This window comes from Megalops cyprinoides, chromosome 7 (assembly GCF_013368585.1).
Source record: "Megalops cyprinoides isolate fMegCyp1 chromosome 7, fMegCyp1.pri, whole genome shotgun sequence".
NCBI classification, from domain to species: Eukaryota; Metazoa; Chordata; class Actinopteri; order Elopiformes; family Megalopidae; genus Megalops; species Megalops cyprinoides.
In genome coordinates, this window is record NC_050589.1 from 12,311,600 (window position 1) to 12,339,170 (window position 27,571).

Sequence of the window (27,571 nt, forward strand, 5' to 3'; positions counted from 1 at the left end):
TTTCATATGATGTTATCATTCATTTACATTCACTGTGATGTAATCTTATAAATACCCCTGCAAATCACACAGTTAGCAGGCACAGTGGCATCTGTCCTAAGGACACTGCAAAAAATGGACCCCTGAGTTGTACATCCATAAAATTGACATTTAGGATATAATACAAGTACAGTGCCCTCTTGTCTTGGCTGCATCAAAGGGATTGGTGAGCTTCATGGCCTAACAGCTATATGTTCTATTTGTAGACTTAGGTTCTGCCCCCCTACCGCATGCCCCTGTCCCAGATGCATACGTTCTGAAACCCCTTCCCCTCCATCAGCTGGTATGTGCTTATATGACACAGGTAAAGCGTCACCCAAAAAATGGACAATGTGGATTGGGACATAGCTTGTATTTTTCTAGGATAGGACCAAGGCAGAGGAGTCCAACCCAGGATGTGGATCAACATAGTGACAACCAAAAATCATATCACCTCAAGTCATATACTGCCTACATTTGTGTTTTCAAATATCTACCTGGGGCAGTACTCCCTGTACCTGGCTACAGAGCATCACGTCAGCACCTTCACTCTTACATTGATTAGGCATATTGCAGAGGTTCATCATGTTATTTCATAAACATACATATTGATCACTTGTATGTTACAAAATACCAATAAGACAGTTTACACAGGTTTCCACAGTGGGCAGTCTCTAGAATGTATCTGTCAGGGTTTCGGCGACAGCTTCCCGCAGTGACCAGCAGGGGTCCTTGTGACAGCCAGTCTGTCCCAGTTGCCTGCTGCTTCCCTCAGCCCCCACCAGAGGGACATTCTTGTGTGTGCATCACTGTCTGATTGTTCACATCTGTTTGCAATCAGTCTGATTGTTTGGTGTATTTAAACCCCACCTGTTGCATTGCTCCCTGCTCAGTCCTGAGCTTGCCTGCCTGCATGCTGTGCCTTTGCCAATGTTTTGCTTGCTCAGTAAAGTTTGTTTGTTGTAATTCTCCTGTGTGTCTTGAATGATCTCTGCATTTGGGTCCCTCCTGCTCAACCATTACAGCATCCTTTATGAATGGCGAGGTACACGCTAACTTAACCAATCAGGAACGAGCCTGCTGATACATTCCACTCCCAGGACCGAATAATCAATTGCAAATAGATGGAATCATGTTTGAAAATATGCTTGTGGATCGTTTGGTAGCTATTCTTCAGACAAAGTTGCTCAACTGGAAAGAAAAAATACGCACCCGAGACAAGAAACTCTGTTGTGCAAGACAGGACTGTTTATAAGAGGTGGTGAGAAAGTAATTGACTAGGAAGAATATGTAAGTCATTAAAAAGGGGAGGAATGCACCGAAGGCATAATGGTATATTTCCCTCCCACGCCAGTATGTGATGTCTTTCACACGTTCCTACAGTCAGCACCTGCTTGCTTAGGAATAGCTCACACTTCCCACAACATTATGATAAGTTAAGGTTAGCTGCCCTTTGGGCACAAATATATTAACAGCTCCTTCAATATTTATCCTTTGGTTGTAAACTCCTACAAGCCCACCTTTCAAAATTAAAGGTGTCAGATGAGGACTGTGCATTAGAGATGTGGTTAAATTGTTATTTCAGTCTGCTCTGGTGACATGTGCCATACAAAGTAACACACAAAACAAACCGCATATATCAAATGATATGTAATCAGTTTGTCGTAGATGCAAAACAAAGGGTTATGTAAGGGCCTATATAATGCATTTTACGTAGTCATTTCTCCTTCGCTTTGTTTCTCTGAGTTTCTCAATATTTTACAATGACAGAAGAACTACGACTCAGACGAGCATTTCAGAATAAATGTTACCAGTGCTTTCAGAATGAACAGGTAAAAAAATGAACACAACGTAAAACAGTGAAACATTATAACAATTTTATTATATATATAAATTCTTATAATTGTTATAATGTATATATATATATATATATATATATATATATATATGTGTGTGTGTGGTTTTTTTTTTCAGTTTTTTGACTGTGATTAAGAGAACTGCTGTCAAGATGTGAGGTGTGATTGTGATAAATCACCAGGCAGGGAGGGAGAGTGGCAGTGAGGGTGTACCTTTTCATCTTCACCTTGAGGTGAAGATGAAAAGGTAACAGTAGTGCAAAGCGCTCTGTCAGGTGTGTCAGGGTCAAAGAGTGCGTACTGGTGTCAGGCGTGGCGGCTGAACGTTATAATCCAATCAGAATGTGCTCTGCACGGTAATCAGTGGAATGTACTGGTTGGATGTTCATGTTATTTTTAATATTATCTGTATAAACTCCAGTTCTCCGGCGTGGAGGATGCTGGGAGCCCTGTGTGCTGCAGCTGTGAAGCCTTTGCATTCGTGCCCTTTAGAGCATCTTTGCGCTCTCATCTGCGGCTCCAGTGCATTCTGCAGACAGTTTAATTACATTACTGTCAGCTTCATACAGCAATAACATGGAAGACACATTAAACTGCCATTAAACTGTTTTTATTTAAACTATATTATTTAAACTTAAATTAAACTGTTTTTATTATTATTTTCGTAACGCTGCATCATAATGAAGTCTCAGTCTCACACCAACATGAAAAGGATGTTTTTTGTTAACCTGGATATGACAGGACACACAAATAAATATTAAAGTTCATTCATTTTATTGCTCAAATGTTAGGACAGAGCATGTTAAGGCTTGACTGTATCTGGTCCTTACTGATCAGCAACTCATGACCACTAGATGGAGAAATGATACCCACGCATGCCATATTGACTGTTCGTGCTGCAGAGTGGTTTAACCCCAAATCCTCACTTCTCGGCTCCTTGCCTGGATCCTTACCAGAGTCAGCCCTCTGTTTCCCCTTTTCCTCTCACATCCCCCAAGGGTTTGCAGTAAAAAGTGATAGAGAAACCAGTTCCACCAGTTCTGGTATTGACTGCCTATGGACAAACTACCACAAAACTGCCTGTGTTTCTTTTTAATTAACAACATCATGCATTATCAAATCAAGAAAAATGAAACACCGGATATAAATGTAAATACAATATATAAAACTGCAATCCAAGGGGGAACTGATATTTTATTGAATTTCATGTGTAGGTACAGTGCAGGGTTTCCGTTAGTAATTTTTCTTGCCGGTCCGGTGTCCAGAAAGAATTTATTTTACCGGACAAATTTGAAACTTACCGGTCACAGTCTATGTTACAAACGCAAATATAATGTACACCTAGGTTGACGAAAGAATGACAGCCACCTCAAATCAGTTTGTCTATTTAATGAACAGTAACGATTGAGCAAAACCTCAACATTAGCCGCTAAAATGTAGGCTATTACGAAATATCTGTAACCTGTAACATATGTAGCCTGTTTAAAAAAGGCTAGGCCTACATGGCATCAAATGTAGCCTATAGGATACCAGGTAACATTTTATTTTCTCCTTTTTTGGCTCTCGCCTTCCTTGCCGGGATTTCCTCATCAGGCTCAGAGTCAGGGGTATCGGTAGGCTTAGTGATGTCTTTGAGGGAGAACTAGCTCGCTTAATTCTGAACCGATTTTCATGAAATATGGTTTGTTATAAACGTGAGAATTAAATTCATTTACTAGGGGAGGATCTAATCACCTCTATGCTAAAACATTAACCTTCTGAATAGCCACAACTTCCTCTGAGACATGTAGGTTCCGATTCCCTCCGAACTATGAACAGGCAACATCAAGTACAAATTTTTTAAAATTTCAGCTTTTGTGAATTTCATGAAAATCGGTTCAGAATTAAGCGAGCTACAGTCGATTTTGTAGAGAAGTCTGCATCTCTGAACACACACTGTTTTTGTTTACTAGCGGATCTTGACCGCTCCAATATGGCTACCACGCAGGCGCAGGTCAAATCGCAAACGCGGTTTCTACGTTTCGATATCTATGCAGGAATTGCTAGCGGAGATCGATAAAACAAGAGACGAGTTTCAGCGCCAGCAATCACAGCAGCGCGACTTTGTTACCACCCGGAGACAAATGTGCGACCGGATCCACCTCAACGTATCTCCCAGAAAGAAACCCTCATCAGGGCCTGAACCAATCTGGACCGAACCAGACCAGCACTGGCTCCCCGACGACGGAACCGCCAGCGAAACCACCCACAGAACCGAAAGATTTGGGCCTCATTTCAGGAGCTACAGTAGGTTATTAACTCTGGGCATAGGACATTGCATAGCCAAACAACCGACTGTTAGCTACTTTTATGAATGTTTGTACCTGCGTGTGATTCAGATCATTTCGAGGAATGTAGCTAGCTATGTTTCGTTGATCCTAGCTGATTTGACACACACTATTCACCCAGAGACATAGGGTCTTTGCATACGTATCCTCTTGCTAACCCCCGTTACCTTATTTTAATCCGCACAGAATAACCCCGCGGTTATCAATCGTCCGAACATATCCTGTACCAGACAGACGTTATGTTTGTCTGACATGGGTACGATATATGTATGTGTGTCTGACATAGGCAAGTCAAATTCGCCGCCACAGTCCACACGCATGTTCCTTTGTTCTCTTTCAACAAGTGTTCAGCGAGCACGCGCACATACGTGCACGCGCAACACACGAACGACTCAGAACAAAGGAGCACACATCCTATGATGCGCTCACACACACTAGCGCAAGACATTCGCGCAAACCTACATACAATATAAGTGTAAATACATACACATGCTTCCCTTATTGTACATAAATGTATTGATTCGAGCATTACTACTTTGATGTTATATTTCAATAAATGCATTATTTTTCCAAGGTTGTCTGTAATGTTACTCGTGGAATGAATATCGCCAACCTCTGCTGATCAGAATTCTAAATACCTTCACCTCTTAGCTGAATCATCAGTGTTATTTGTTTACTTAGCTAATTAGATAATATTGTGATTTGATTAAGATTTACTACTGATGCGGTAATCTCGATTGTGATTATTAATTTAATTATTAATTGAAGTTCCAAATTAATAGTTTAGTATATTTTATGAGACTGATATACAAAGCAAAATTGAAACTGATCTTTTATTTTAACCACTATAGTAGACGGCTAGACGCCATATTCTGTATGGCGCCTCCATGTGTTTAATTTAATTATTCCTATTCCTACTTATTTGGATATTCCTTACACGTGGTACCCCCCTCTAATCGTAGGCATTGTCCCTACACATGACTTGCATTGGTTCCTTTGATATGCCATCTGCTGCAGTCTCGCTGGTATAGCGGGTGTATTCACCACCCAGCCAAGCTCACTGGTCTGTGTCCATATAAACAATCATCCCGTGGTTCATATCGCTACCTGTGTTTCTGATTTGCACAGCTTCATTAATGACGGGCAGATGGTTTTTCATAATTTATTTCATGTAAAGTCTGAGTTTGGACCTTGGCATGTGTGTGCAAATCCTTTGGAAAGGTTTGGCAAATGTAAGGCATGTTTTTCAAGCAGCACAAGTGGTCACTAATTAGCAACAGCTCTTGAACTTAATGTGGCTGAAAATGCAACATTTGGATGTCAGAGCACATTCTGTCCCCTCTGTCACTTACTCTGACAATAGAGGTGCTTGTCAAGAAGGTTTTCAAACCGTTGCGTTATCACACTGAGAAACATTTAACATTTAAGCTGACAGTGAGTGTGTAGTCAGTGCACCAGCCTTGTTTGAGAGCTGTAGTGTGGGGACATACTTGTATGAGAGTTCAGATTCTGGTTCACGGTTTGGGGAAAGGTTAGGTTTGGGGTTACAGGGAGTTGTCAGAGTGATGAGACAAACATGCACACATTACATGAACGGTCTGCTTTCCAAGTTATGAATAGAGTTAAGTAACAAGCATAACCTAAAGTTCAGGAGGAAGGGCTTACACCCACAGCTCTTTCCCACCACCAATCAACACTTGCATCAGTCAGAAGCACTGGCCTGTTCTGTATTTTGTGTGGGAATTTCACCACGCCTCCTCCCATCCCCCCTCCCACCCCTTGCTTTTGTAATGTTCAGTTTTGATTGGCAGGTGGAGATATAGACATGCTGTTAGCCAGCTGAGCATCAGCGATCCAAGCCAAGCACTCACAGTCTTTCCTCCCATCTAATCTCCACAGTTTGCCAAGACAAACCACCTTTCTATTTCTGAATTATTTGGACTGTTAATCAAGTGCCCTGTTAAACGATATTCTTGTAATAAACAATCCCATAGAGCACTAACTGTAGTTATGGCTTGTGCCATACTTTTAAAAAATGAAGTAATGAAATTAATTAAATTAAACTGAAATGAAACTGTGGTGTGCTTTTACATGGTAATTGTGTAACCACAGTTTCATTTCAATTTAATTTAATTAATTTTATTTATTTCATTACTTCATTTTTAAAAAGTAAACTGCCAAATTACTGGATATTAAGCTGGAACCTAAATAGCATCGCTGTATAACACACAACAATTTTCCATAAATTATAAAGGATAGATCTTTTAAATTTTTTTATATTCTTGACTACACAGGAAGGGAGCACTTCACAAAAATGCATGAGGAAGAACTGCTCAAACTGTACAAAGTTTATGAGATTGACAGTTTATCATATTAACATTGTCCCGAACATACATTTTATAACACACAGCTCAGATGTTACGCTTCTTGGAATAGCTCTTATTTGGTAATACTCGCCACCTAATTACAGCCCCTCCCAAAACGACAGGATTCTGCAGGTATGTTTCCACCCTGTTGCCCTCAATATTAAGTAAGGGACCCGATGCGCCGTCCCATTAATTCCTTAAAAGGAGTGAAGTCCAAGTAATAATAGTCACGTCCCAAGTCAGCGTCTGCTGCACTCACTCCCCCTCAGGTCGCAAAACACCAAGCTGCTCCTTGGCGCTCTGATCTGAAAGAGTCACAGCGGCCAATCCCAGCAGGATCTGAAGTGGTCGCTCAGGCTGGGTCTTAGCTCCCACTGCCAGTCAGCACTACAGGATGGAAGGCAGTGTGGAGATGGAAGCAGCGGTTCCCTTGCAGCAGAGCAGCCAGAGGCTCCAGGAGAGGGGGCAATGGGCAAACAAACTGGAGTTCATTCTGACGGTGGCCGGAGCCATCATCGGCCTGGGCAACGTGTGGAGATTCCCTTACCTGTGCTACAGGAATGGAGGAGGTAAGCTTCCCTGCGTCCTGTGCGGGTCATCAGCTCAGTTTGTAGAGTACAAGTTATTCCCTCAGTGGTTTTCCCCTGCACTCTACCTGATCTAAACATGTTTAAAAGCATGTGAATTTCCCAAAGACAACTTTATTATATTTAATAATGTTGTTCTTCCTTGTAGTCATAGCAGTGGTAGTAGTTACAACTTTGAAGGAAAAGGACAGGAAGGAAAATAACTGAAGAACACATTACTTCATACACAAAACATCATACAGTGATGTAATTAAATGCAGCTGTAACAGTTTCATTGGATAGAAATGAAAATGGTTGTAACCGGTTGAAATCCTTTTTAAGCATATTATACTGCATATCGTTATACATTAATGCATAATTATTTTAAGTATACATTTATGGCTTTAGCGTGCAATATGTGAAAAAGGGCATATATTCTATTGTAGAAGGTTTGCCATTTGTTCAGTAAATAAAGCAAATACAGACTGCCCCTTACACTTACTCCTTATTTAATTTTGGTTTTGAACATTATATTTTAATAGCTCATAATAAAGTTGTTCTGTAAAGAGTGGATTTCCCATAATTACAACATAAAAAATAGAACTGTGTTTGTACCTATAACTTGCAAAGAGATTGTCCAATCAAAAACGGTGGGTAATTTTAATGTTCTTAGAGGCACAAGCATCAAAAAGGCTTTTTCTCAGACCTCCCCCACTAGCGTGCTTTCTTCATAGTAATTCAGCACCCAGTGACATCTCTGAACAATTTGTGCCCTGTAAATAAAGTGCATAATAAAAGTAACAAACAACTTTGATGTAATCTGAAAAATGTTTACAAATTAGTAACAGTTCTCTGTTAGGGAGAGAACTGTTACTAAGGGAGCTCTGCCAAAAATGAAAAAAATAATAACATTGTTTTTTATTAATTTAAAAATTAATACTGTTTCTCACCACAAGAACAACTAGTTCAAGTTCCTTCATGTGAAGAGGGCAATGTTATAAGACGGAATTGAAGTACATCACTGAGGTTGTTGAGTCCCCCATTCTGTATTGGGTGTCATGAACTACCGGGTGTGGTCACCTGGGTGGAGAAAGAAGTGGAACAAGGTCAGTTAGACATAAACATACCACTGATACAGCTGGTAGGACTTTTATTTTGAAAGCCCAGCTGGAGCATTGGGTTACACAAAAATATGTCTGGTGAGGAAATAATTCAGGCGGAGCAGTTGTTCTGATTCAGAGGAGCAAAGCTTTATTTTCGTGCCCATACGGGGAGAGTCAACACATGCACGCTGGACAGGTGATGCAGTCAACTCTATTATAAAGGTAGAAATATATATGTCCTATATATAGGGTTTTCCTTCTAGAGCATATGTGACTCGGGACACAGTCAGAGCGGGTTCTGCTCCGCAGCTCCTTGTGGTAGGGCACGGTGACCCAAAAACTACAGAAGCAAGCAGCTAACTATCATCCTCCTTATGGGAGAGGCCTCTTGCTTATTTCTGCATTGTACACTATAATATTATACAACAGGGTGAGCAGTAGATTCCCATGAGCAACATTCTCACTCACAATATTCTTCCACAATGTCCATACGAGTAAAAACACAAATACAGGTATACCTCAGTTAATGAAGTAGATGTATTCCATGAGGTCACTTATTTAAGATATGCTGTTACTAGAGATGTAGACCTATATGGAAATGAAATGCATTGTAATGTATTGAGAAATATGTTTTTCATCTGAAGAATACATTGCAAATACAAGTAAAATGTATTAATGAAAATCAGAAATAATTGCAATATACCAAAGTGGCAATAAATTACGCATGCTAAATTTATTTGTGTTAAAAATATTCTATAAATTACAGTATATGGACAAAAGTATTTGGCCACACCTGTTATTCAGGGTTTGGGCTAGGCTCCTTATCTCCAGTGAAGGGCAATCTTAGTGCCTCAGCATACCAAGACATTTTGGACAATGCTATGCTTCCAACTTTGTGGCAACAGTTTGGGGAAGGCCCTTTTCTATTCCAGCATGACTGTGCCCCAGTGCACAAAGCAAGGACTATAAAGACATGGTTTGATGAGTTCGGTGTGGAAGAACTTGACTGGCCTGCACAGAGCCCTGACCTCAACCCCATCGAGCACCTTTGGGATGAACTGGAACGGAGATTGCAAGCCAGGCCTTCTCGTCCAACATCAGTGCCTGACCTCATAAATGCTCTACAGAATGAATGGGCACAAATTCCCACAGAAACACTCCAAAATCTTGTGAAAATCCAAGAAGAGTGGAAGCTGTTATAGCTGCAAAAGGGGGACCAACTCCATATTAAATTATATGTATTGGAATACAATGTCTTTACAGTCCCTGTTGGTGTAATGGCCAGGCGTCCAATTACTTTTGTCCATATAGTGTATATCATCAATATGTATTTTTACATGAAAAAACATGGCACATAGAGGGATGGCAGAAAAAGGGGGTAGCTAAAAGATCATCATGTACCATCAAGTGTTATTACATAACATAAAGTGCACCTTAAATGTGAAATAAATATTTAATGAATGTATCTGAATATATATTCATTAAAATTCATTAACACCTGAACATTTCCTGAACACCTGAACAACCTGAACGAGTTGGCACCTAACAGAGCTGACTGCCACTTCTAACACCCCCTGCATGGTCTGCATTTTAGCTTTGACAGAATTTGCCACATATTTCATCTTTTCCCAAGGATGGCCACACCCAGTTGTATTAGATGGCCTTTTACATGCCACACCATCATTCATGAAGAATGAGAAAGGGTGGAGTGAGACAATTTCCTTAAAATGATTATTTAAAAGAAAGCCTGCAAATGTCTTCACTTCTGCTTTTAGTAATTTAAGTTGCCAAATAATCATTTATTTTTAAAAACCATGTATGTTGGCACAATGTTGAATCTATGTAGTAAGTTCTGAACATTTTCAACAAATATAATAATCACTCTAATTTATTTCATTAAAAAGCGTACTTTGTTACAAATACAATTGTTTCTTAAAGGTTGGTTAACCAAGGCAAAGTTAAACTCAGAAAAGAACTCTGTCACAAAAAGTCCCTCTAACATCTCATCATAATAACGAAAACAGCCCTCTGGCCCACTACACAGCCTGTTCTGTCCTTCCCAGGAGCTGGGCCTTCATATAGGCAGCTAGCAACTGCTGTGATTACAGCTGCAGCTGCTGCCATATCTGTGAGTGAGGTCAGTGCTGTCTGTGATCCTGCATGGCCCCTGTGAGTGGGACCTGTGCTGTCTGACGTCCTGCAGCACTCCTGTGAGCAGGGTCAGTGCTGTCCATGGTCCTGCCACACTCCTGGTCTGATGAGACCTCTGGAGAGCTGCAGTGGCTGCTGCATCTGTGACTCAGAAAGCAGCCCCTTCTGCTCAAGTGGTCCTGGGGCACCTGGAAAGGAAACTTTTTAGGCTTTAAGCAGGAGGGGTCAGAGAATTTGCCACAGCAATTCCCTCTGGCTAACATCTGTTGACAGCAAGCAAAGCTTTAATTCATAGAAAGCTACTCATTACAGCTGTCTGATGAAGCGTAGGAATCTGTGTAGGACAGATTCAGTTGAAAACTGACTATGAATACTGTGGAAATCTGCCAGTGTACAAAGCAAGACAAGTGTTTGGGATCAGAGCTGTCATGTATTTACCTCATGTATACCTATGTATAGATTTTTTTCATTTAATATCTATACTTAAATTCTATCTATAAAAACACAGTAGAGTCTTAATGGGCAAACAACACACATTCTTGAGGGTTACTGCTCCTAAATGCATATAATCACGCTTTTCTTAACAAACCTTGTCATTAATTTTTGCCTTTTGTTATTTTGTTATTACTCAGGTGCATTCTTCATTCCCTACTGCCTGTTTCTGGTGACCTGTGGCATACCCCTCTTTATCCTGGAGACGTCCCTGGGCCAGTACACCAGCCAGGGTGGAATCACCTGCTGGAGCAAGATCTGCCCCCTTTTTGAGGGTAATTCAAAAATTATCACTGGTCAGGATGCACATAAGTATGTGGGCCTTTCTGTATAGAATATCCAGGCCATGACACAGACAGCATAATTAAGATCAGAGACAGCACTAGGACAGTGTGGCTTAAACTGGTGCTGGAGTGAGTAGTGAGGAGAGCTTTCTAGCAGCTGAACACAAAGGTGTGTCGCTGTGGGACCATAGGTGGTTCTTCTAAGGTTAACCTAAGATCCCATTGACCATTATTATCTACTGAGGTAGAACCACTGTTTCAACTCTCCCATAGCATTTCTGGAAATCATTCAATTTTTTCCCAAAGAAAGGAGCTTAATTGAATTGTTTGGCAGGTGCTTTTTCTCACATAAGAGAACACAGCTCATTACATATGATTGCTTGATGCAAGATTGTCAATTTTTGTCAATATTTTTATGTCACACTACATTACACACCTTTGGAGAGTGTGGCAGCAGTTAACCGTAGTAACATAAATTAAGTTTTAACAATCTCAGGTGACAGACAGGAGATCTTTGTAATAAATTTAACTTTAATCATAAAGATCAGGCAAACATTGTAAAACAGTGATAATAAGAATGCTTGACCATTTAGTGTTTTGCTTGGATGCTTGCGTGAATGTTCTGAAGCCCAAGGACTTCAGAACATTCACGCTGGCTGACAAAACCAAAGCCTACCGTGCACAGTGAGGAGCAAAGCTCTGCCAAGCTGGAGATACTTCAGGCTAGCATGGGTGCCATCCTTTGAGATGATCATGGGTACCTGGCTCTGTCTCTCAGTGAACAGTTGGAGTTACCTGTCCCAAAGAGCGAGGTCTTTACCCCTTTTAGTCAAGAGGGCAAAGGATAGTGTGCACTATGTGAATGATCAGGTTACAAAGCCCCACTAAGTCTTCGCCTGCATAAACCGCGTTTAACCCACTGCATTGTATTATTCATTGTCAGAGTGTCATAAAAGTACTAATATGCAATGCAGAATAGTGTGAGGGGGGGTCACATGACTATCATTTCTATTCTCAGGTTAACCAAATAGAGTGGACAGTTCATAACTGCATCAGCTTTTTATACAAAATCCAGTTCCATTAACATATTGTGAAGTTTAGTCATGATTACAAATAATTGTACAAACACCATGTCGTTTGAAGCACAAACCAGATGTCCTAAATGACTACTAAAACCAACCAACCATGCTGTGGCAAAGATGTGGCAAAGTTTATTCTATCAAAGTGTCAAGACTTAAAGGTAGTAGATGTAATAAACATAATGTAAAACACTTCTATGTTTTTGTGTCAGGTCTTGGCTATGCCAGTCAGTTGATCGTCTTTTTTGGAGCCATCACCTACATTGTGATCCTGGCCTGGGCATTCTTCTACCTCTTTGCCTCCTTCAGTGCGGAGCTCCCCTGGGCCACCTGCAAAAACACCTGGAACACAGGTAGTAAAAGTGCCCGCTCAGTGAAGGAACAAAGCATGACTCTCACAGCATGGGGCTGCACTCATGCTCAGACATGGTGCACATGGTTTAGCCAGGAGAAGCTGTGAATTTGGAAGAGCACATCTTCATTCTGCATGTACATGAAACACACACATGTGGTGTAACATTCGATATCAGTTTTTGACTCCACCCTTCAGGGTGTCAAGTCACCCAGGAGGAAATGCAGACACGAGTGACTTCAGTTAGGATTATCAGTCTCAGGATATGAAACCAAGCTTTTAATGTGTGATCAAATATGACTCAAGGCGTTGTTTGGCCAAACCCAGTACGAGAGAAAAACAGTCAAATCATTCTGTTAGTGACCCCAATAACTCCTTGTTTTTGGCGTGCTTTTTTTTTTTAGGGTTAAGAATTTGATTACTTTGAAGGAATTTCGTGATCTAGCCCTGAGTTGATCTCTGAGTTAGTGATTACATATCTACCACAATGTGGTCTCTTACATCACAAAGAGCTGTCACTGTCTGCCCTTCTCACCTTTTCAGACTCCTTCAGTGTTACACTTTGATTGCGGGTCACCTCTGTGCCACACGGGTGGTGACCTTCTTCTTTCCTCTTGTGTGTCTTCCTGTTCCTCAGCCACCTGTGTGGAGTTTGACGTGCAGAATGCCACAACCAATTGGACCACATCACCAAATGCCACCTTACCGGTTATGGAATTTTGGCAGTAAGTCAGAAGTGAATTCTTTGTGCCGTGGATGAGACCTTCAGCTAGTTGCAAAACCTCAGAAAAAATCATGGGGATCCTGAGGTAAAATAAATCATAAGAACACAAATATTTGATAGGGTGTGGCAGGCTTCAGACGGTAAGACTGGGCAAGTGATGGCTTGACAGGGCAGCAGGCATCTCAACATGGCCTTTAGTTTCCTCAACAATGCTGTTGAGAGTATTGCAATTGGAAGGAATGAATACTATTACATGTATAATGACTTTCCTTAAACAGTGGTTGAATATCATAGTTGATACTTACACAACCACAGCCAGCAAACACAACTACCACAAATATTTTACCTCACAATCTTACTACCATGTCATTTTAGTGATCACAGCGAACAAAATCAAAATGAATCTAGACGCATATTTTGTCAAGATGTAATTAGTTCTTATAAATTTTTTAAAAATCAAAAAAAAATCCTGCACTTTTTAGCAGCATTTCAATCACTTTAATATCAAGACAAATTCAGAATGTTCACATTGCATGACAGTTATGTTGTGTATTTTTTCTGGATCTCCCCAGCCGAAGGGTGCTGAATATCTCTGGAGGGCTTGAGGAGATGGGCAGTGTGAGGTGGGAGCTTGCTCTGTGTCTGCTGCTCTCCTGGGTCATCTGCTACTTCTGTGTCTGGAAAGGAGTGAAGTCCACAGGAAAGGTGAACATCCAAAGATTACATATTTATGACACCAGGAATATTCATTTTGTTATGGGTTGCTCGGGGTAACAGGCTACATGCATTAAGTGAGCTCACAGAAAGCTTTAATTGGCATGCTCTCTTCTGTGGAGGAGGGCTTCAGATGAGAAACCTGGTGACATTGAGAACTGATCATAATTCTTGCTTTATCACAAATATTCCCATTGCAATTTGTTTGAACTGGATGTTTTTACTGAAGTTTAGATAGCCTGGTTTAGAGTTTCACGACATCTCCAGCTTGGGGTTGACCTAAAAGGGTTATGGAGACAGAGGGAAGAAAAACACAAAAGTAAAAGGTGGTATGTAATTTGGAGTCTGTCTGTTAGAAATCAAGAGGGCTATGCCATAACTGGCTTTAGGGATACTTGGCTAAGCAGTCCTACACAGGACAGAAGAAAAAAATACTGAAAAGGAGAGAAGCCCTCTGTCTTAACAAGACTTATATAAACAGGAAACTGCAGTCTAATAAATCCCAGTTAGGATAATTATATTAAATTAGTTATGGAAAATAAGGGGGGTCTTCTCTCTGGAATGTGCTAGAAGGCACCAGGATCAGATAGTTATTACATGCTAATCTGTGAAAATATAAAGACAGCAGCATATATCAAGATATGGAAAACCAGGATGGGAGCAGTGGCAGGTATAGGATTTTTTTTTTCTTTTAAAACTTTCCTTTCACTGTAAAGATTCATATCTTTGCTTGTTTTTCTGTAATAACGTGATAAAAGTCGTCAAACCAATGTACCGTAAGGGAGAAAGTAGAGTCAAGTGACCACAGTGTAATTTAAAGTCTCTTGGCAAGTGAAGACCACCACGTCAAACACAAGGGATTGTAGCTGTAGATGGATTGACTTTGGTAGAGGAGATAATCTGATACTAGAAGCAACTTTTAGATAGAGGTACATCATATGAACTACACTGTACATTGTACAAAAGCATTCTTAAATGTGCAGTATGTCAAATCATGCAGCAGCCTTTTGTCTATAAAAATCTGTCTTTAAAATATGGTGCTTCAGCCTTTTCCTGTCTGCTCTGCATTTTCATTGGCATTACAGATGAACTTTTCCTGTGAACAGTTCATCTAAAAAGGTGTGAACCTTCTCAGAAGATGAAATGCTTCAAAGAATAACTGATATATCTTGATTATGTTTCAGTTTTTACACAGATAGCAACAGTCACTGTTGTTCACATCTGCAAAACATAAAGTTGTGTTTTACCGTCTGATGAACTAAACATAGTTATGTTGTTCTGGTTGAGCACAGGGTCTTCTTTAGAGGTTAAAAATTGTTAGAGGCAGCGACAAGGTTCTCTACATCGTTAAAAACATTACATCTGGTCAAGAAGATGGATCTTGCTGAAGCAATTACTGTGAATGGAATTGGGCAAGCCACATGGCACTTTTAGGAGACACAAGTTGACCTTTCACTTCACCTTTTACCATTCAACAGCAGCATCGGACTAAGGGGCTCTAAACACCAACATGCAGCAGCATTCCACTGTGCAATCAGTGCCTAACTGATTTGTGTACAATTTACTCATAGCAATTACAGGTTCTAGAACAGTGCAGGGTGAAGGGCTCTGCACAGCAGGAGATAAATGTGCACAGGAACAAGTGTCCCATACAGCCTTCAGCAGTAATTGCGTCAATGCAAACCCAGCTCCCCTGACACAGAGTGCTGTAGAGAATCAGAGTCTCTTGGCAACACAGTGATGTTGAGCTCTTGCTTCAATTCCAAAATAACTGTGCAGAAATTTAGACATGAAAGAACATGCACCCCATTTTAACCTTAGGCGCCTTCCCACAGTTAGGAACAATGAAGAATAAATGTGGCAAGTGTTGTTTGGATGAGTGGATGCTAAAAATATTCATGGATTCTGCATGTCTGAATGTCCACAAGCAATGGTAGTGTTGACCTTGCTGTGCATGAGCCATTTCTAACCCACAAACATACATTTATAGCCCAATTCTGTAACTGTAACTGAATGTATCAGAAAAAAATGAATTTGGCACCTATGAGGAGCACAGCAAGCAAGGAAGAGTATCTGCCGTACATCTTAATTTAATGTAAAAGTTATTAGGCAAATTGCAAAGAGACCAAGAAATGCTGAGAAAATATATGAACAATAGTGTGTTCAGCAGTGGTAAAGTATAACAAGCCTTGGCTAACTGCAACAAGACCACACCTGATAGGTGTGCTAAATGTGAGTTGCAATCAGAGGATATTGGTATGTGTGAACAACAAAAGACATTATCTAGAACAGTGTTCCTCAATCCTACTCCTAGAGCCCCCCTGTCCTGCATATCTTCTATCTATCCTTGCTCCAAACACACCTGATTGAAATTAGTGATTAAATCAGGTGTGCTCAGCTAGTCAAAAGTGCCACTGATGAGTTCAGTCAGGTAGGTAGAGCAGGAAAAGATGGAAAATGTAGACAGCAGGGGGGCCCCAGGAGCAGGATTGAGAATCGGTGATCTAGAAAGGTTGTGTGGAGGAAGGAAAAAAATAAATAGGACCGAAACAGTGGGCTTTCAGACTTTATGACTTGGATGCCTAATGAATGCAAACACCTTGTGCTAAGTATGTTCAGCGTTATTGCCTCTCTGCACATGCAATGAACAGACTGGGAAAAGCTGCTAAGATGGTTTTTGGTTGTTTTTGGTAGTTTTTTGGAGGCTCATGGGAACCCTTCTCCTTGTCCTTGTTTGCAGGCAGTGTATTTCACGGCCACCTTCCCCTACGTGATGCTGTTGGTGCTGGTGGTTCGTGGAGTAACCCTACCTGGTGCCTTAAATGGAATCGCATTCTACCTGTACCCCAACCCTAAGCGTCTGGCTGACCCTCAGGTCCGAGAAAGGGGAAAACCTCTCTTTACCATCATTCATTAGACTGTTTTGCAATATGCAGTGCTTCAGCGCATCCTAGATGCTTCGATGAACACCTCACATTCCAAGACTTTAAGCTGTTCCTTGATATTTTCATATATTTTTGTTTTTGCTTGCATCAGGTGTGGATGGATGCTGGAACCCAGATATTCTACTCCTATGCCATTTGTCTTGGATTTCTGACATCACTCGGTAGCTACAACAAGTACAACAACAACTGCTACAAGTAAGGTTTTGCCCAAGGTGTGGATCTGAGGAGGAGCATCCAAGCATAAGACGTTGCTCTAATTCGTATATATTTATCATCTTGCTAGAGGTTTGGGTTTCATTTCCACACCACTTTCTGGCACACACAGAAAGTAAAGTTTAAATTTGTTCAAACTTCTCTCATTTCTTGACAGAGAATGTGACGTTATTTCTCATTTCCCCTTCTGATTCTCAGGTCTCCATTCTGATTTCATAATGTTCAAATGTCTCTTATCTGATTTCAAAATGTCAATTTTTTTGTGCTATGTCTATTTTTAAACAGATGCCACACGGTTTGAGGATGTGAGAAAACAGTTTTACTCACAATTTAGTCTAAATTTCTGACTTTATTATGACCCCATTTGAATAGAAGTAATGAAAAAAACAGGAAAATCTGGAACAGCTGGCATTTTCCTGTGTTGCCTTTTTCTTGTTGCAACAGATTTCTCAGGGCAGGCTCTGTATAAACAACATCCATTTAAGGTAGAATAGAATATGACTGCACTTTTAATGATGTTAAAACCCAGGAATCGCGTTTTTGCGCTCTGAAAGTGTCGAAAACAGCGTTTCTGGCAATATCGGTGAAACTGCATATTGAATGATGTTAAAACCCCGGAATTGTGTCTTTGAGCTCTTAAAGTATTGAAAACAGCGTTTCTGGCAATATCGTTGAAAGTGCACGCTGAAATGTTAAAACCCGGGAATCGCGTTTTTGCGCTCTGAAAGTGTTGAAAACAGCGTTTCTGGCAATATCGGTGAAACTGCACGTTTAATCATGTTAAAACCCGGGAATCGCGTTTTTGCGCTCTGAAAGTGTTGAAAACAGCGTTTCTGGCAATATCGTTGAAAGTGCACGCTGAAATGATGTTAAAACCCGGGAATCGCGTTTTTGCGCCCTGAAAGTGCGTTTACATTACTGTCAACACAAAACAGTACTAATTAGAGGCTCTAGCGTCAGCCTTAAGAAAAACAAAATAAATTCAAGTTTAGATTGAAATATAAGATTTAAATAAAGTCAAATGCGGATACCCTGTCTCTATGTGCTTAATTAATTCATAAATGATAACTGTTTATCAGCATCATATGATATAGTGGAATGCATCATTATCACTGCGGCTGACCACTTCCACACCGGTGCAGGGGAGCAGATGGCAGACATGAGATGGATATATCTAGATGCATGCTAGTCACAGGAAATATGTTTGCAATTCTGAACCAATTAAAGGCACATTGAACAAATCAAAATGGCAATATTCCAGCATGAGATTGTATAAGAATCATAAATGTCATGAAATAAGAACAAACCTTTAGCTGTTGAGGAAATACTGCGCTGTTGTAGGTGCACAGTGACACTACCGTCACTTGAGCAGCCTTTGACTTTATCACTAAAATGAGCTTTCCTGCTTGGTTGCAGAGACTCGTTTTACCTGTGCCTTCTGAACAGTGGGACAAGCTTTGTGTCTGGCTTTGCCATCTTCTCAGTGCTGGGCTTCATGTCTTATGAGATGAATGTGGACATCTCCGTGGTTGCTGAGTCCGGTGAGTTCACTTAATGCTGTACATTAGCAGAGTGATGGTAACAGATGGTGTCCAATTTTTTGAGTAATGAGGATGGGCAGGGGCTGTTTCTCATCTTGCTGGGAAGATACGGGAGGTTACAGCTCTCTTTGGGAAAAGAATTCCAGAGGTAAGTGACTTGCCCCCTTTTTCACCTCTCGGGCACTCTCTGTGGTACCAATGTCTTCTCTGCAACGTCGTTCATATTACTGTAAGGCCAAGCTAACAATTTGAGTCATTTTCAGAAAAGGGACTCGCATTGATTTTTCCCTAGCAAACACACCCACATTATTGACCACATGCTTGCAAATTAGTTTGAAAGCTGTAATCACATGAAAAAGAGCTCCTTGTTAGCCAGTTAACTAATGGCATTTGACTTAGCTGGATATGGTTAATTTAAGATAGCATTATTAACAAAGAGGATATTTAGTAAGGGCAAAACACTGAGAAAAGAGCCCAAAATCCAGAGTTCTAACAACAGTAGCTAGCTAGCCAACTACTAGCTAGCTAACAAACTGTCTTACTGGTCTGTCCATGGAATGATTATGTTGCGTTAGTAGGCCCTCTCTTATAAGACACATTATCCATTTATCCTTTTTACGTGTAAGTCATTTATATAGCTGCATATTTACTGTGAGGTACCGTGCCTAAGGGAGCAACAGCATTACCCCACACGTAGGAATTGAACCAGCATCCCCTGAGTCTTGAGCCCTTATCACTACACCACACTGCTGCCCTACTCATTACCGCTGTTCTGTTCCTTAACACTATGCCACACTGCTACCCGAATCTTGCCACACCAGGTTGATTGCGGAATATGCAGAGAGTAGTATGAAGGGATGGAAGGTTGATGCAGTCAATGCTGCAGTGTACCAGTGCAGTTAAAATGTTGCTAATCAAGATGGACCTTGCCCTTTTGAAAAGAACCTTCTCCTCATCTGGTGTCCCAGTTTCTCTCAAGAGATACAAAAGCTTGAGTGGAAATCTGTTTGAAACTCCTGGCAACATTTCAGGGAGAATTAAACTAAATAGCAAGGAGGCCAAAGAGTAAGCCTTCAGAATAGTTTGACTGGTTTCTGGTGCTGTGCAGGTCCTGGCCTGGCCTTCATCGTGTACCCACGGGCTGTGTCCATGATGCCTGTGCCCCAGCTGTGGGCTGCCTGCTTCTTCATTATGATCATTCTGCTGGGAGTGGATGGCCAGGTCAGTCATCTGCCCCAAGTGTCCATGTTAATTTCTTACACGTTGCCCCCTAATGTCTACCTGTACACTGTCCATTAAATTCACACTCCCTCCTTTGTCCACCTCTGTGCTCTTCATTGCCCCCCCAGTTTGTAGGTCTTGAGAGCTTGATGACCTCTGTCACAGATGTCTTCCCCACATTAATCCGGAGAGGGTATCGGAGAGAGCTGCTGCTGTTTCTGGTCTGTGCTTTCTGCTTCCTGTCTGGCCTCTTCATGGTGACTGAGGTGAGGGAATGGTGCCACACCCACCACTTCAGTGCTTCTTACTTTGCTGTTGTAATATCATTGCATGTCAAGAACTGATATTAATCCAAAGTATGATAACAAGAACCTTGGCTCTTGGGGATCGTGGCCCAGATGGAACACTTTACTGTTGCCTCAAACAAAAGAAACAAAACACTACACATTGATATCTGTGAGACGGAACATTACATGTATTTAACAGCCACTGTTATGCAGAGAGCACCCCCCCAAATACCCAAAATGGGTAGTATGTTTTTAAAGTATGTTTTTAAACTAATTAGCAAGTATGTGGTAATATGCAATGGCTCAGTAAACACAGGGAACACTGGGGAAGAAGACTGCTGATTCACAGCGGCTAAGCACATAAAATTTCTGGTTTAAATATGCTTTCCAGAGTATGAAGGAGTGCAGGAAGATATTCCTACAGATATACAGTGTATATAGATACTTCCTGTTATTCCACCACACCAGAAGGGAGACTATAGGAATGGACTATAAGAAAAATCAGGTGAATGAATGAGGGACAGTGTGTGTGAGGATCAAGCCTCTGCTGAAAGCCAAGTATAAATGCCAAAGAGCCTCTTCACAGTGTCTGTGGTCACCATGTTTTGGTGGCTGATAGCAGCTCGTCTTCATGGGGCCATGGATACTGACATGCAGTTGAAAACATTTAGGAGGATGATTTTGGATCTTCACTCTGAGAACGCTAAGCAAAAGAAGATTAGAACACCAGTAAGCAACATATGAAGGACGTGTTTAGCCTTCTAATTTACTGAAAGGTTATCTTCATTTTGGGCTTTCCCTGTGGGGATCCCAGGTGGGAGGGTGATATAAATAGTCCTTACTGTTTTGTGAATCGATAGAGAGACTCGTTTTTTGCTTACATGTTGTTTACTGTCCATGACATTGGCAAGTGCCTGAACAGTTATCTTACTTCTCTCTGTCCTTAAGGTGATTAAAAATGGAAGAGTGGTTAAAAACAGCATCAGGAAGATGCAATTAAAACAGAAGTAATGTTTAAATATCACTGTGAGTAGCAATGGCTCGGTGCCTACAAATAAACCAACAGTTATGGCTATGAGTAATATCCACAATCATATTGATTTAAACATATATAGTTAATCTGTAGGCCGTTTTCCAAAAACTGAAGTGAAATCACAATACTCTAATGCTAACACATGACCCATAACCACTACATTTGGTGATTAAATAAACTAAATTACTTCATTAAAGTATATTGTGTAGATATGAGACAAACAACATTAAAAATTGTGTAATCACTCTCAGAATGAACATGTTATTAATTTAATCAGTTAAGCAGTTACAGTGGGGAAAAGAGGTGAAGGCTTTTATTTGTATAAACTGAAATGCAAAATGCTAAATTTGAAGTTGATTCCAGTGGAACTCTCACCTGCTCGCATAAATACTCTATTATTGTTGGCCCACCAAAAACCTACTTTAGCTGTTCCCAGGAGGAAATGGGAAAATGGGCTGTTACTAAACAAAAGTATTATTGAGGTACTCTCATTCTCTTTCACCTTTAAAAACCTCCTGACTGGAAGCCAAGTAACCCTGAATGCATTCATGTCTTCATAGAAAAGAGCGCAGGCGTTAAGCTTGGTTTCGGCAGCTAAGCTGTCCAAAAATCTGGCATTGGGTAAATGAAAGGAGATTTCCCCATCCAGAGCAGGGTGCGAAATAAGGGGGGTCTCAGCGGGTCCAAGACCCCTTGATTGACACTTGAGACCCCCTGAAAGCCTCAACAGCAAAATTTTGGTGTTTGGTATCAGTCTGATCCAGGCCAGAGGAGGATTTGCAAAACAGAAATTGCAGGTGTTTGAATACATTTGAGCCTCATGTTTTACGAGATAAATTTCATTTTTTATGACCATATGATAGTATGATATTACATATAATCTGCAGAAAGGTCTATGTCATTCCGTGTCCCATGACGTTAGTTTTTGTTTATGATGGCATGATGGGGCTCTGATTCAGGAATGTGTTGTCCGCGCAGGGAGGTCTGTACCTGCTCCAGCTGTTTGACCATTACGTATGCAGCGGCAGCACCCTGCTGATCCTGTCAATCTGTCAGTCCATATGCATCGGGTGGGTCTATGGTAAGCACAGAGCAACACATCTGTCTGCCTCATCTCACCTTCAACTGTTACCAATTACCCCTTTTGCAATACATTATTCCAAGGCAGTAGATTGATCAATGTAGAATATTTGTTTCACGTGTGGTACCATTGCAGTTTCCTTTTGTTTTTATCTTTGAACTGAGCCTTTCCACCTAGTTATGTGTGTGTTATAACACATGGGACTGCTTTAGGAAAAGCATCCTAAAGTCCCTGCATCACCATGCCTCTGTTCTGGCAGGTGCTGACCGCTTCTATGAAAACATTGAGGACATGATTGGCTACAAGCCCGGGCCAATGGCGAAGTACTGCTGGCTCTATCTCACACCTTTCATCTGCACAGTGGGTCTTTAGCTCCATTCCTCTTTTGATGCAGTTAAACCAGCTGAAAATACAAAAACTGTAAAACAGAATGTCTTAGCTTTTATTTGTTCTTTCTTGGTGTGTTTCTTTGCTCATTAATATATTTTTTATGTCCTCTCCACTGAAGGGTACCTTCGTCTTCTCTCTGATTAAGTACTCCCCATTGAAGTTCAACAACACCTACCTGTACCCGGGGTGGGCGTACGCATTGGGCTGGTTTCTGGCAGGCTCCTCCCTCTCTCTCATCCCCCTAACCATGATCTACAAGCTCGCTCATGGCAAAGGGACGTTCTGGCAGGTATGCAATAAGTATACCGGAGCATACCCATGATAGATTTGATCATTGAATATAGACCATAACCTGTATAGAATAATTGATCAATCAACCTCAAATTTTACACTGTATGTTTTCCTCAAGTTCTTCCAGTGGTGTCATCCTGTGTGTACACAAGCATGTGGTGTATACATTCTTTAACTTGGTTGATATGTCTGCTAACTATTTATACACAAGTGAAACATGTTACTGCACTTTTACTTTTATTGAGCAGTGATTACATTAACAAACCACCATACAAATCACACTGAAATTATATGACAACCAATAATAAGAAAGACTGCTGGTGTTGACATGAAGTGACTGATGGTGTTGACGTGACATGCCTATCCCTACAACTCTGATTTGTTGTGAAGTTCAGTGACCTCACAATTCTGATTAGTTATGAAGTGTTTGGTTCAGCTGACTTAATCTAACTAGGCAAAAACATTGCAGTGAAAGAAATAACCAGTTGCATAACAGAAAAAACACAAGTAGGATACAAAATGTTGAACAATCAACAAAATGGTGACAAAAAACATTGAAAGCACTGACTATATGTCCTCCTCTACCTTCCCTTTAGCGGCTTCAGCAGGTCTGTAGCTCAGCAGATGACCTTCCTATGAGCAGGAAGCAAAGTCCAGGGTCCTGGCCCCTGAAATCACACCTACGGCATCTCCCTGGTCCTGAAGAGATGAACAGCAAATAAGACAAATTACATGAAACAGGCCGTTTGATGCATCCATTTTTAATAATACAGAATGTTGCCATTTGTTTTTGAGTGTAAATGTAAGGGCATTGTTTTTATGGATATTCATTGAATCATCCACTAAAGAAATTGCATTCATAACATTCCCAGATTGTATTATCACAGCACAAGTTAAGGAAGCAATATTAACTGAGCTCATTTATTGATGATAATATACAAAATCTGTATACAGTGCCTTGTAAAAGTATCAGACCCTTGACCAATTCTCACATCTTATTGAATTACAAATAATACACTGACATTTCATTCTGTGTGATATTTTACAGCCTGACCAATGATCCTTAACCAGAGTGGGTTTTTTTCTCTAAAAAAAATGAAACACTTTAATGGTTCACAGGTAGAGGCCTGGCCTAGATGGTAAGACGGCTGTGTCCTTGTTAGGACAATTTTTTTCATCTGTGTAAACTTGGAGCTTCTGGAGCACATGGGTTGAATACTTACGCAAAAATATTTTCTAACATAAAACCAATGCCACCTTAACATAAGTAATTTTAAGTTTCAGTGTTATTAAATAAAATAACACAGAACGAAATTGTATCATTTGTAATTCAGTAAAGTGTGATTGGTCAAGAGTCTGAATATATACAAATATGTTGCATTAACTATTCAGGAGTCTGTGACTGTGTAATATTTAAGTGGATTTGCAATTAATATAGATCTACATTTTAACCTGTGATCTTCAGCTGTCCAGCTTTAGGAGGAGGCAATTTTCTATGAATGAAACACACCCCCCAGTAACTGTCAAAATGTTAATGCCCAGTTCATTTACTATAGGCTACAAAGAATTGTCTATTTTTTTTTTTTATAATCCATCCATGTATTCATATGTATGCGAAACATATTTTACTTTACAATTGATGTGTGGGGATGAAATGATAGTTTTTCATTCTGTTGGTTTTATGCTTCTATGCATCATGGGACTGGGATAACCTGAGCGCTCCTTGCCCACTAGCACCCTCTCATTTGTCTACACTATAATAGCATTTTACAGATACATGTATCTGAATATGTCATATGTCTAACACTTTTACTTGCATTTTTCTCTTTTATTGTATTTGACATTTAGCATGAAATGAATATTACAAACAGAAGTTTTACTGTTAAAAGTTGTGTATGCAGACACATATTTTCTTTTGATTATTAACATTGCATTGCATGCATAGGAACCTCACTGATCTTCAAAAAGGCAGGTGGTACTCAGACACTGAGAGATAAGTCCTTTGCATTTTACAGTTTTTCTTTTTTATATATGCAGCTGTTGTTAATGGTAGCCTTTAATTCATTGTGAAATTCTTATTTCTCCAGCTATCATATTGGAAAATATTTTTATGGAATTTTGTTACAAAAATATATATGGGTTGCTTTTAGGATTTTGTAAATGGGATGACAAATACATCAGACTATTGAACAATCAAATACATTGTGGTGAGTCCTTTATTTGTTGTGTCTCTCTGATGACTTGTATTCTTCATACAGACATGGGTACTTTAAAACTCATGGATATTCTCACTGGACATTGAGGGCTCAAAGGTTAGTCTGTTTTGCTCATGTTTGGCACCTTTTGTTACGGACATACCACATTTACACACAAGCACAAACATTTGATTTAACATTGATAACATTAAATATGATGATGGTTTCATCATAGTGCAAAGATTCTGTATTATGTATTAAAATGTATTTTAGAACTACAGTGTCTTAAAACATATACACATTTATATGGGGTGTACATAAAATTATAGAGACACCAAACAATATATAAATATATTTCTTAAATCTCTACTATTAAATCTGTTTAGCAATGTGTATGGGGGCATTTCATCTTGGAAGTTAGAAACATCTCGAGGAATGCTTGCACTTTAGGGTGCATCTGGTCACCTAAGATGGCTTTGTATTCCCTGGCTACAATTCTACCACGCAGAATAATAATTGGACCCAGTGATTCCCACAGGAAGGTTGCCCATACCATAACAGATCCACCATGTTTATAAGAGCTGGGGACAAACAGTTTTGGTTGAAGGCTTCCTCTGGCTTTCTTCAAACATACAAGTAAGTCCACCCAGATGTAGGAAACCGAGTAAAAGATGATTTATCATACCATGTTACTTACTTCCACTGCTCAGAAGTCCAGGTTTGTGCTCATTACACTAGGTTATGCAGTGTGCACTGCTCTTGATTGCAAGCAGCTTCTGGATGGTAGCTCTACTATAAATATCAGCTCTGTGAAACTCATGTCTTTGTCCAGACTGGATCTTCGATGTGTAGATTCAGTCCTATGATCATTTTTGAGGTCTTTGTTTTGCGGTTTTTAGCAATGGTCCTGTTAAGTTTCCATCTATGCCTGTCAGTGAGCTTCAGCTTGCAAACACTGATCCTCTTTCCTGATACGGTTTTGCACATGTCATCATGACTTTCAGCACTGTTCCCCTTTACACATAAAATTGCCATTACTGTAACTGATGCATCTGTAATTTGAGCACCAACCATTTCACCTCTTTCAAGATCTGTTTGCTCTCTCATATTGCTTTAGGAACTATCACATTTAAATGTTAAATTGAATTTAACATTTAAATGTGATATATTTACTATATATATATATGAGAGAGAGAGAGAGAGAGACAGGGAGAGAGACAGGGAGAGAGGGAGAGAGATATTATACATAATATTATTTCATCAGCGATTCTGCTGTTACACTGATTTAAAAACACATTAACCTCCTGGCTGGAAGCCAAGTATCCTTAAATGCATTCTTCTTTTCATAGAAAAAAAGGTTTAAGCCTGGCTTCAGCAGCCAAGCTGTCCAAAAATTTGGCAGGGGGTAAATGAAAGTCATATGAGGACTACTTCCTTTCAGCATGGAGACAGCTAGATCCTGCGCAGGGGATCCACTGGTCAGGTCTTTGTCCCTGGCTCTGCTTTGGCAGTCAGCCAAAAGAGGAACTTTGGCTCAAAGCTAGTGTGGGAACTGTTTGTGTGAGAATTAACCCTCTCTTCGTCTGCTAAAAAAATAGCTTTTCCTTCTCTTGATGCCAGCTGGTGACCAGTGAAAAAGGAGCTATTCAGGTTCATGTGCCATTTGTTGCATATGCTAGCATTGCTCAACACAGGAGTATTTATTTCTGTCTGGGAAATCATTTTACGCTCAGCAGCGAGGGCGGCGTGCCCCCGGCCAGCGCAGGCAGTGGTGGCCATGATGATACAATTTGGGTACCAACTAACCAACTCTTTCAAAATGTGTTAGATCTCTCACTTTGCTGTAGAAAGTTGCACATTAAAGTGATGATTTAAAACATATTTTACAGCAGAAACAGTTCTGCACCTCACGTGCAACACTTTTGTACATTTGGCCTCAAGCATTAATCAACACTACGTCAAGGCCGATACCAGGGCAGGTGAAAGTGCAGTACTTCCTCTGCTTGTCTGTGCACTTAAAAGAGGTCAAGACAGTAATTTACAATGTTGCAGTAAGGACTAGCATTCTTTTGCTTTGACACAGAGATCTCTTAACTTGGCCAACAAACACATTTTACTAAATTTAATGAGCTTGGGCAGACTGAATGACAGGTGTAATTTTGGACCTGACCGTTCTTGTTCTGTAACACAAGCTACTGCAACATGAGCTGAGAGCAAGAGAAGGAAAGAACCATGGAAAGCTTCAACACTGTCAGTGCAAAGAGGGCGGACCTGTATTCAGCACGTTAGTTGAGACATACCATTTAGCTAAATTTGTGTGACTGCACTGTGGAATCAACAAC

General features: G+C 40.4%; 1 protein-coding gene across 1 annotated transcript; it reads left to right on the top strand.

Moving 5' to 3' along the window:
- Positions 1-6,961: 6,961 nt before the first annotated feature.
- On the top strand, positions 6,962-23,756 carry LOC118780323 (sodium- and chloride-dependent GABA transporter 2-like). The gene is made up of 14 exons (XM_036532757.1): positions 6,962-7,136; positions 11,020-11,154; positions 12,455-12,595; positions 13,232-13,319; positions 13,891-14,023; positions 16,773-16,907; positions 17,069-17,172; positions 18,607-18,731; positions 19,840-19,952; positions 20,081-20,218; positions 22,251-22,353; positions 22,613-22,713; positions 22,862-23,032; positions 23,631-23,756. The coding sequence occupies exons 1-14, from the start codon at positions 6,962-6,964 to the stop codon at positions 23,754-23,756; spliced, it is 1,788 nt and encodes a 595-aa protein (XP_036388650.1).
- The last annotated feature ends 3,815 nt before the right edge of the window (positions 23,757-27,571 follow it).

Coding starts and splice junctions, on each gene's coding strand:
- LOC118780323 (XM_036532757.1), top strand. CDS start 6,962: ATGGAAGGCAGTGTGGAGATGGAAGCAGCGGTTCCCTTGCAGCAGAGC. Junction 18,732..19,839: donor CTCCGTGGTTGCTGAGTCCG/GTGAGTTCACTT, acceptor GGTGCTGTGCAG/GTCCTGGCCTGGCCTTCATC. Junction 20,219..22,250: donor GCCTCTTCATGGTGACTGAG/GTGAGGGAATGG, acceptor TTGTCCGCGCAG/GGAGGTCTGTACCTGCTCCA.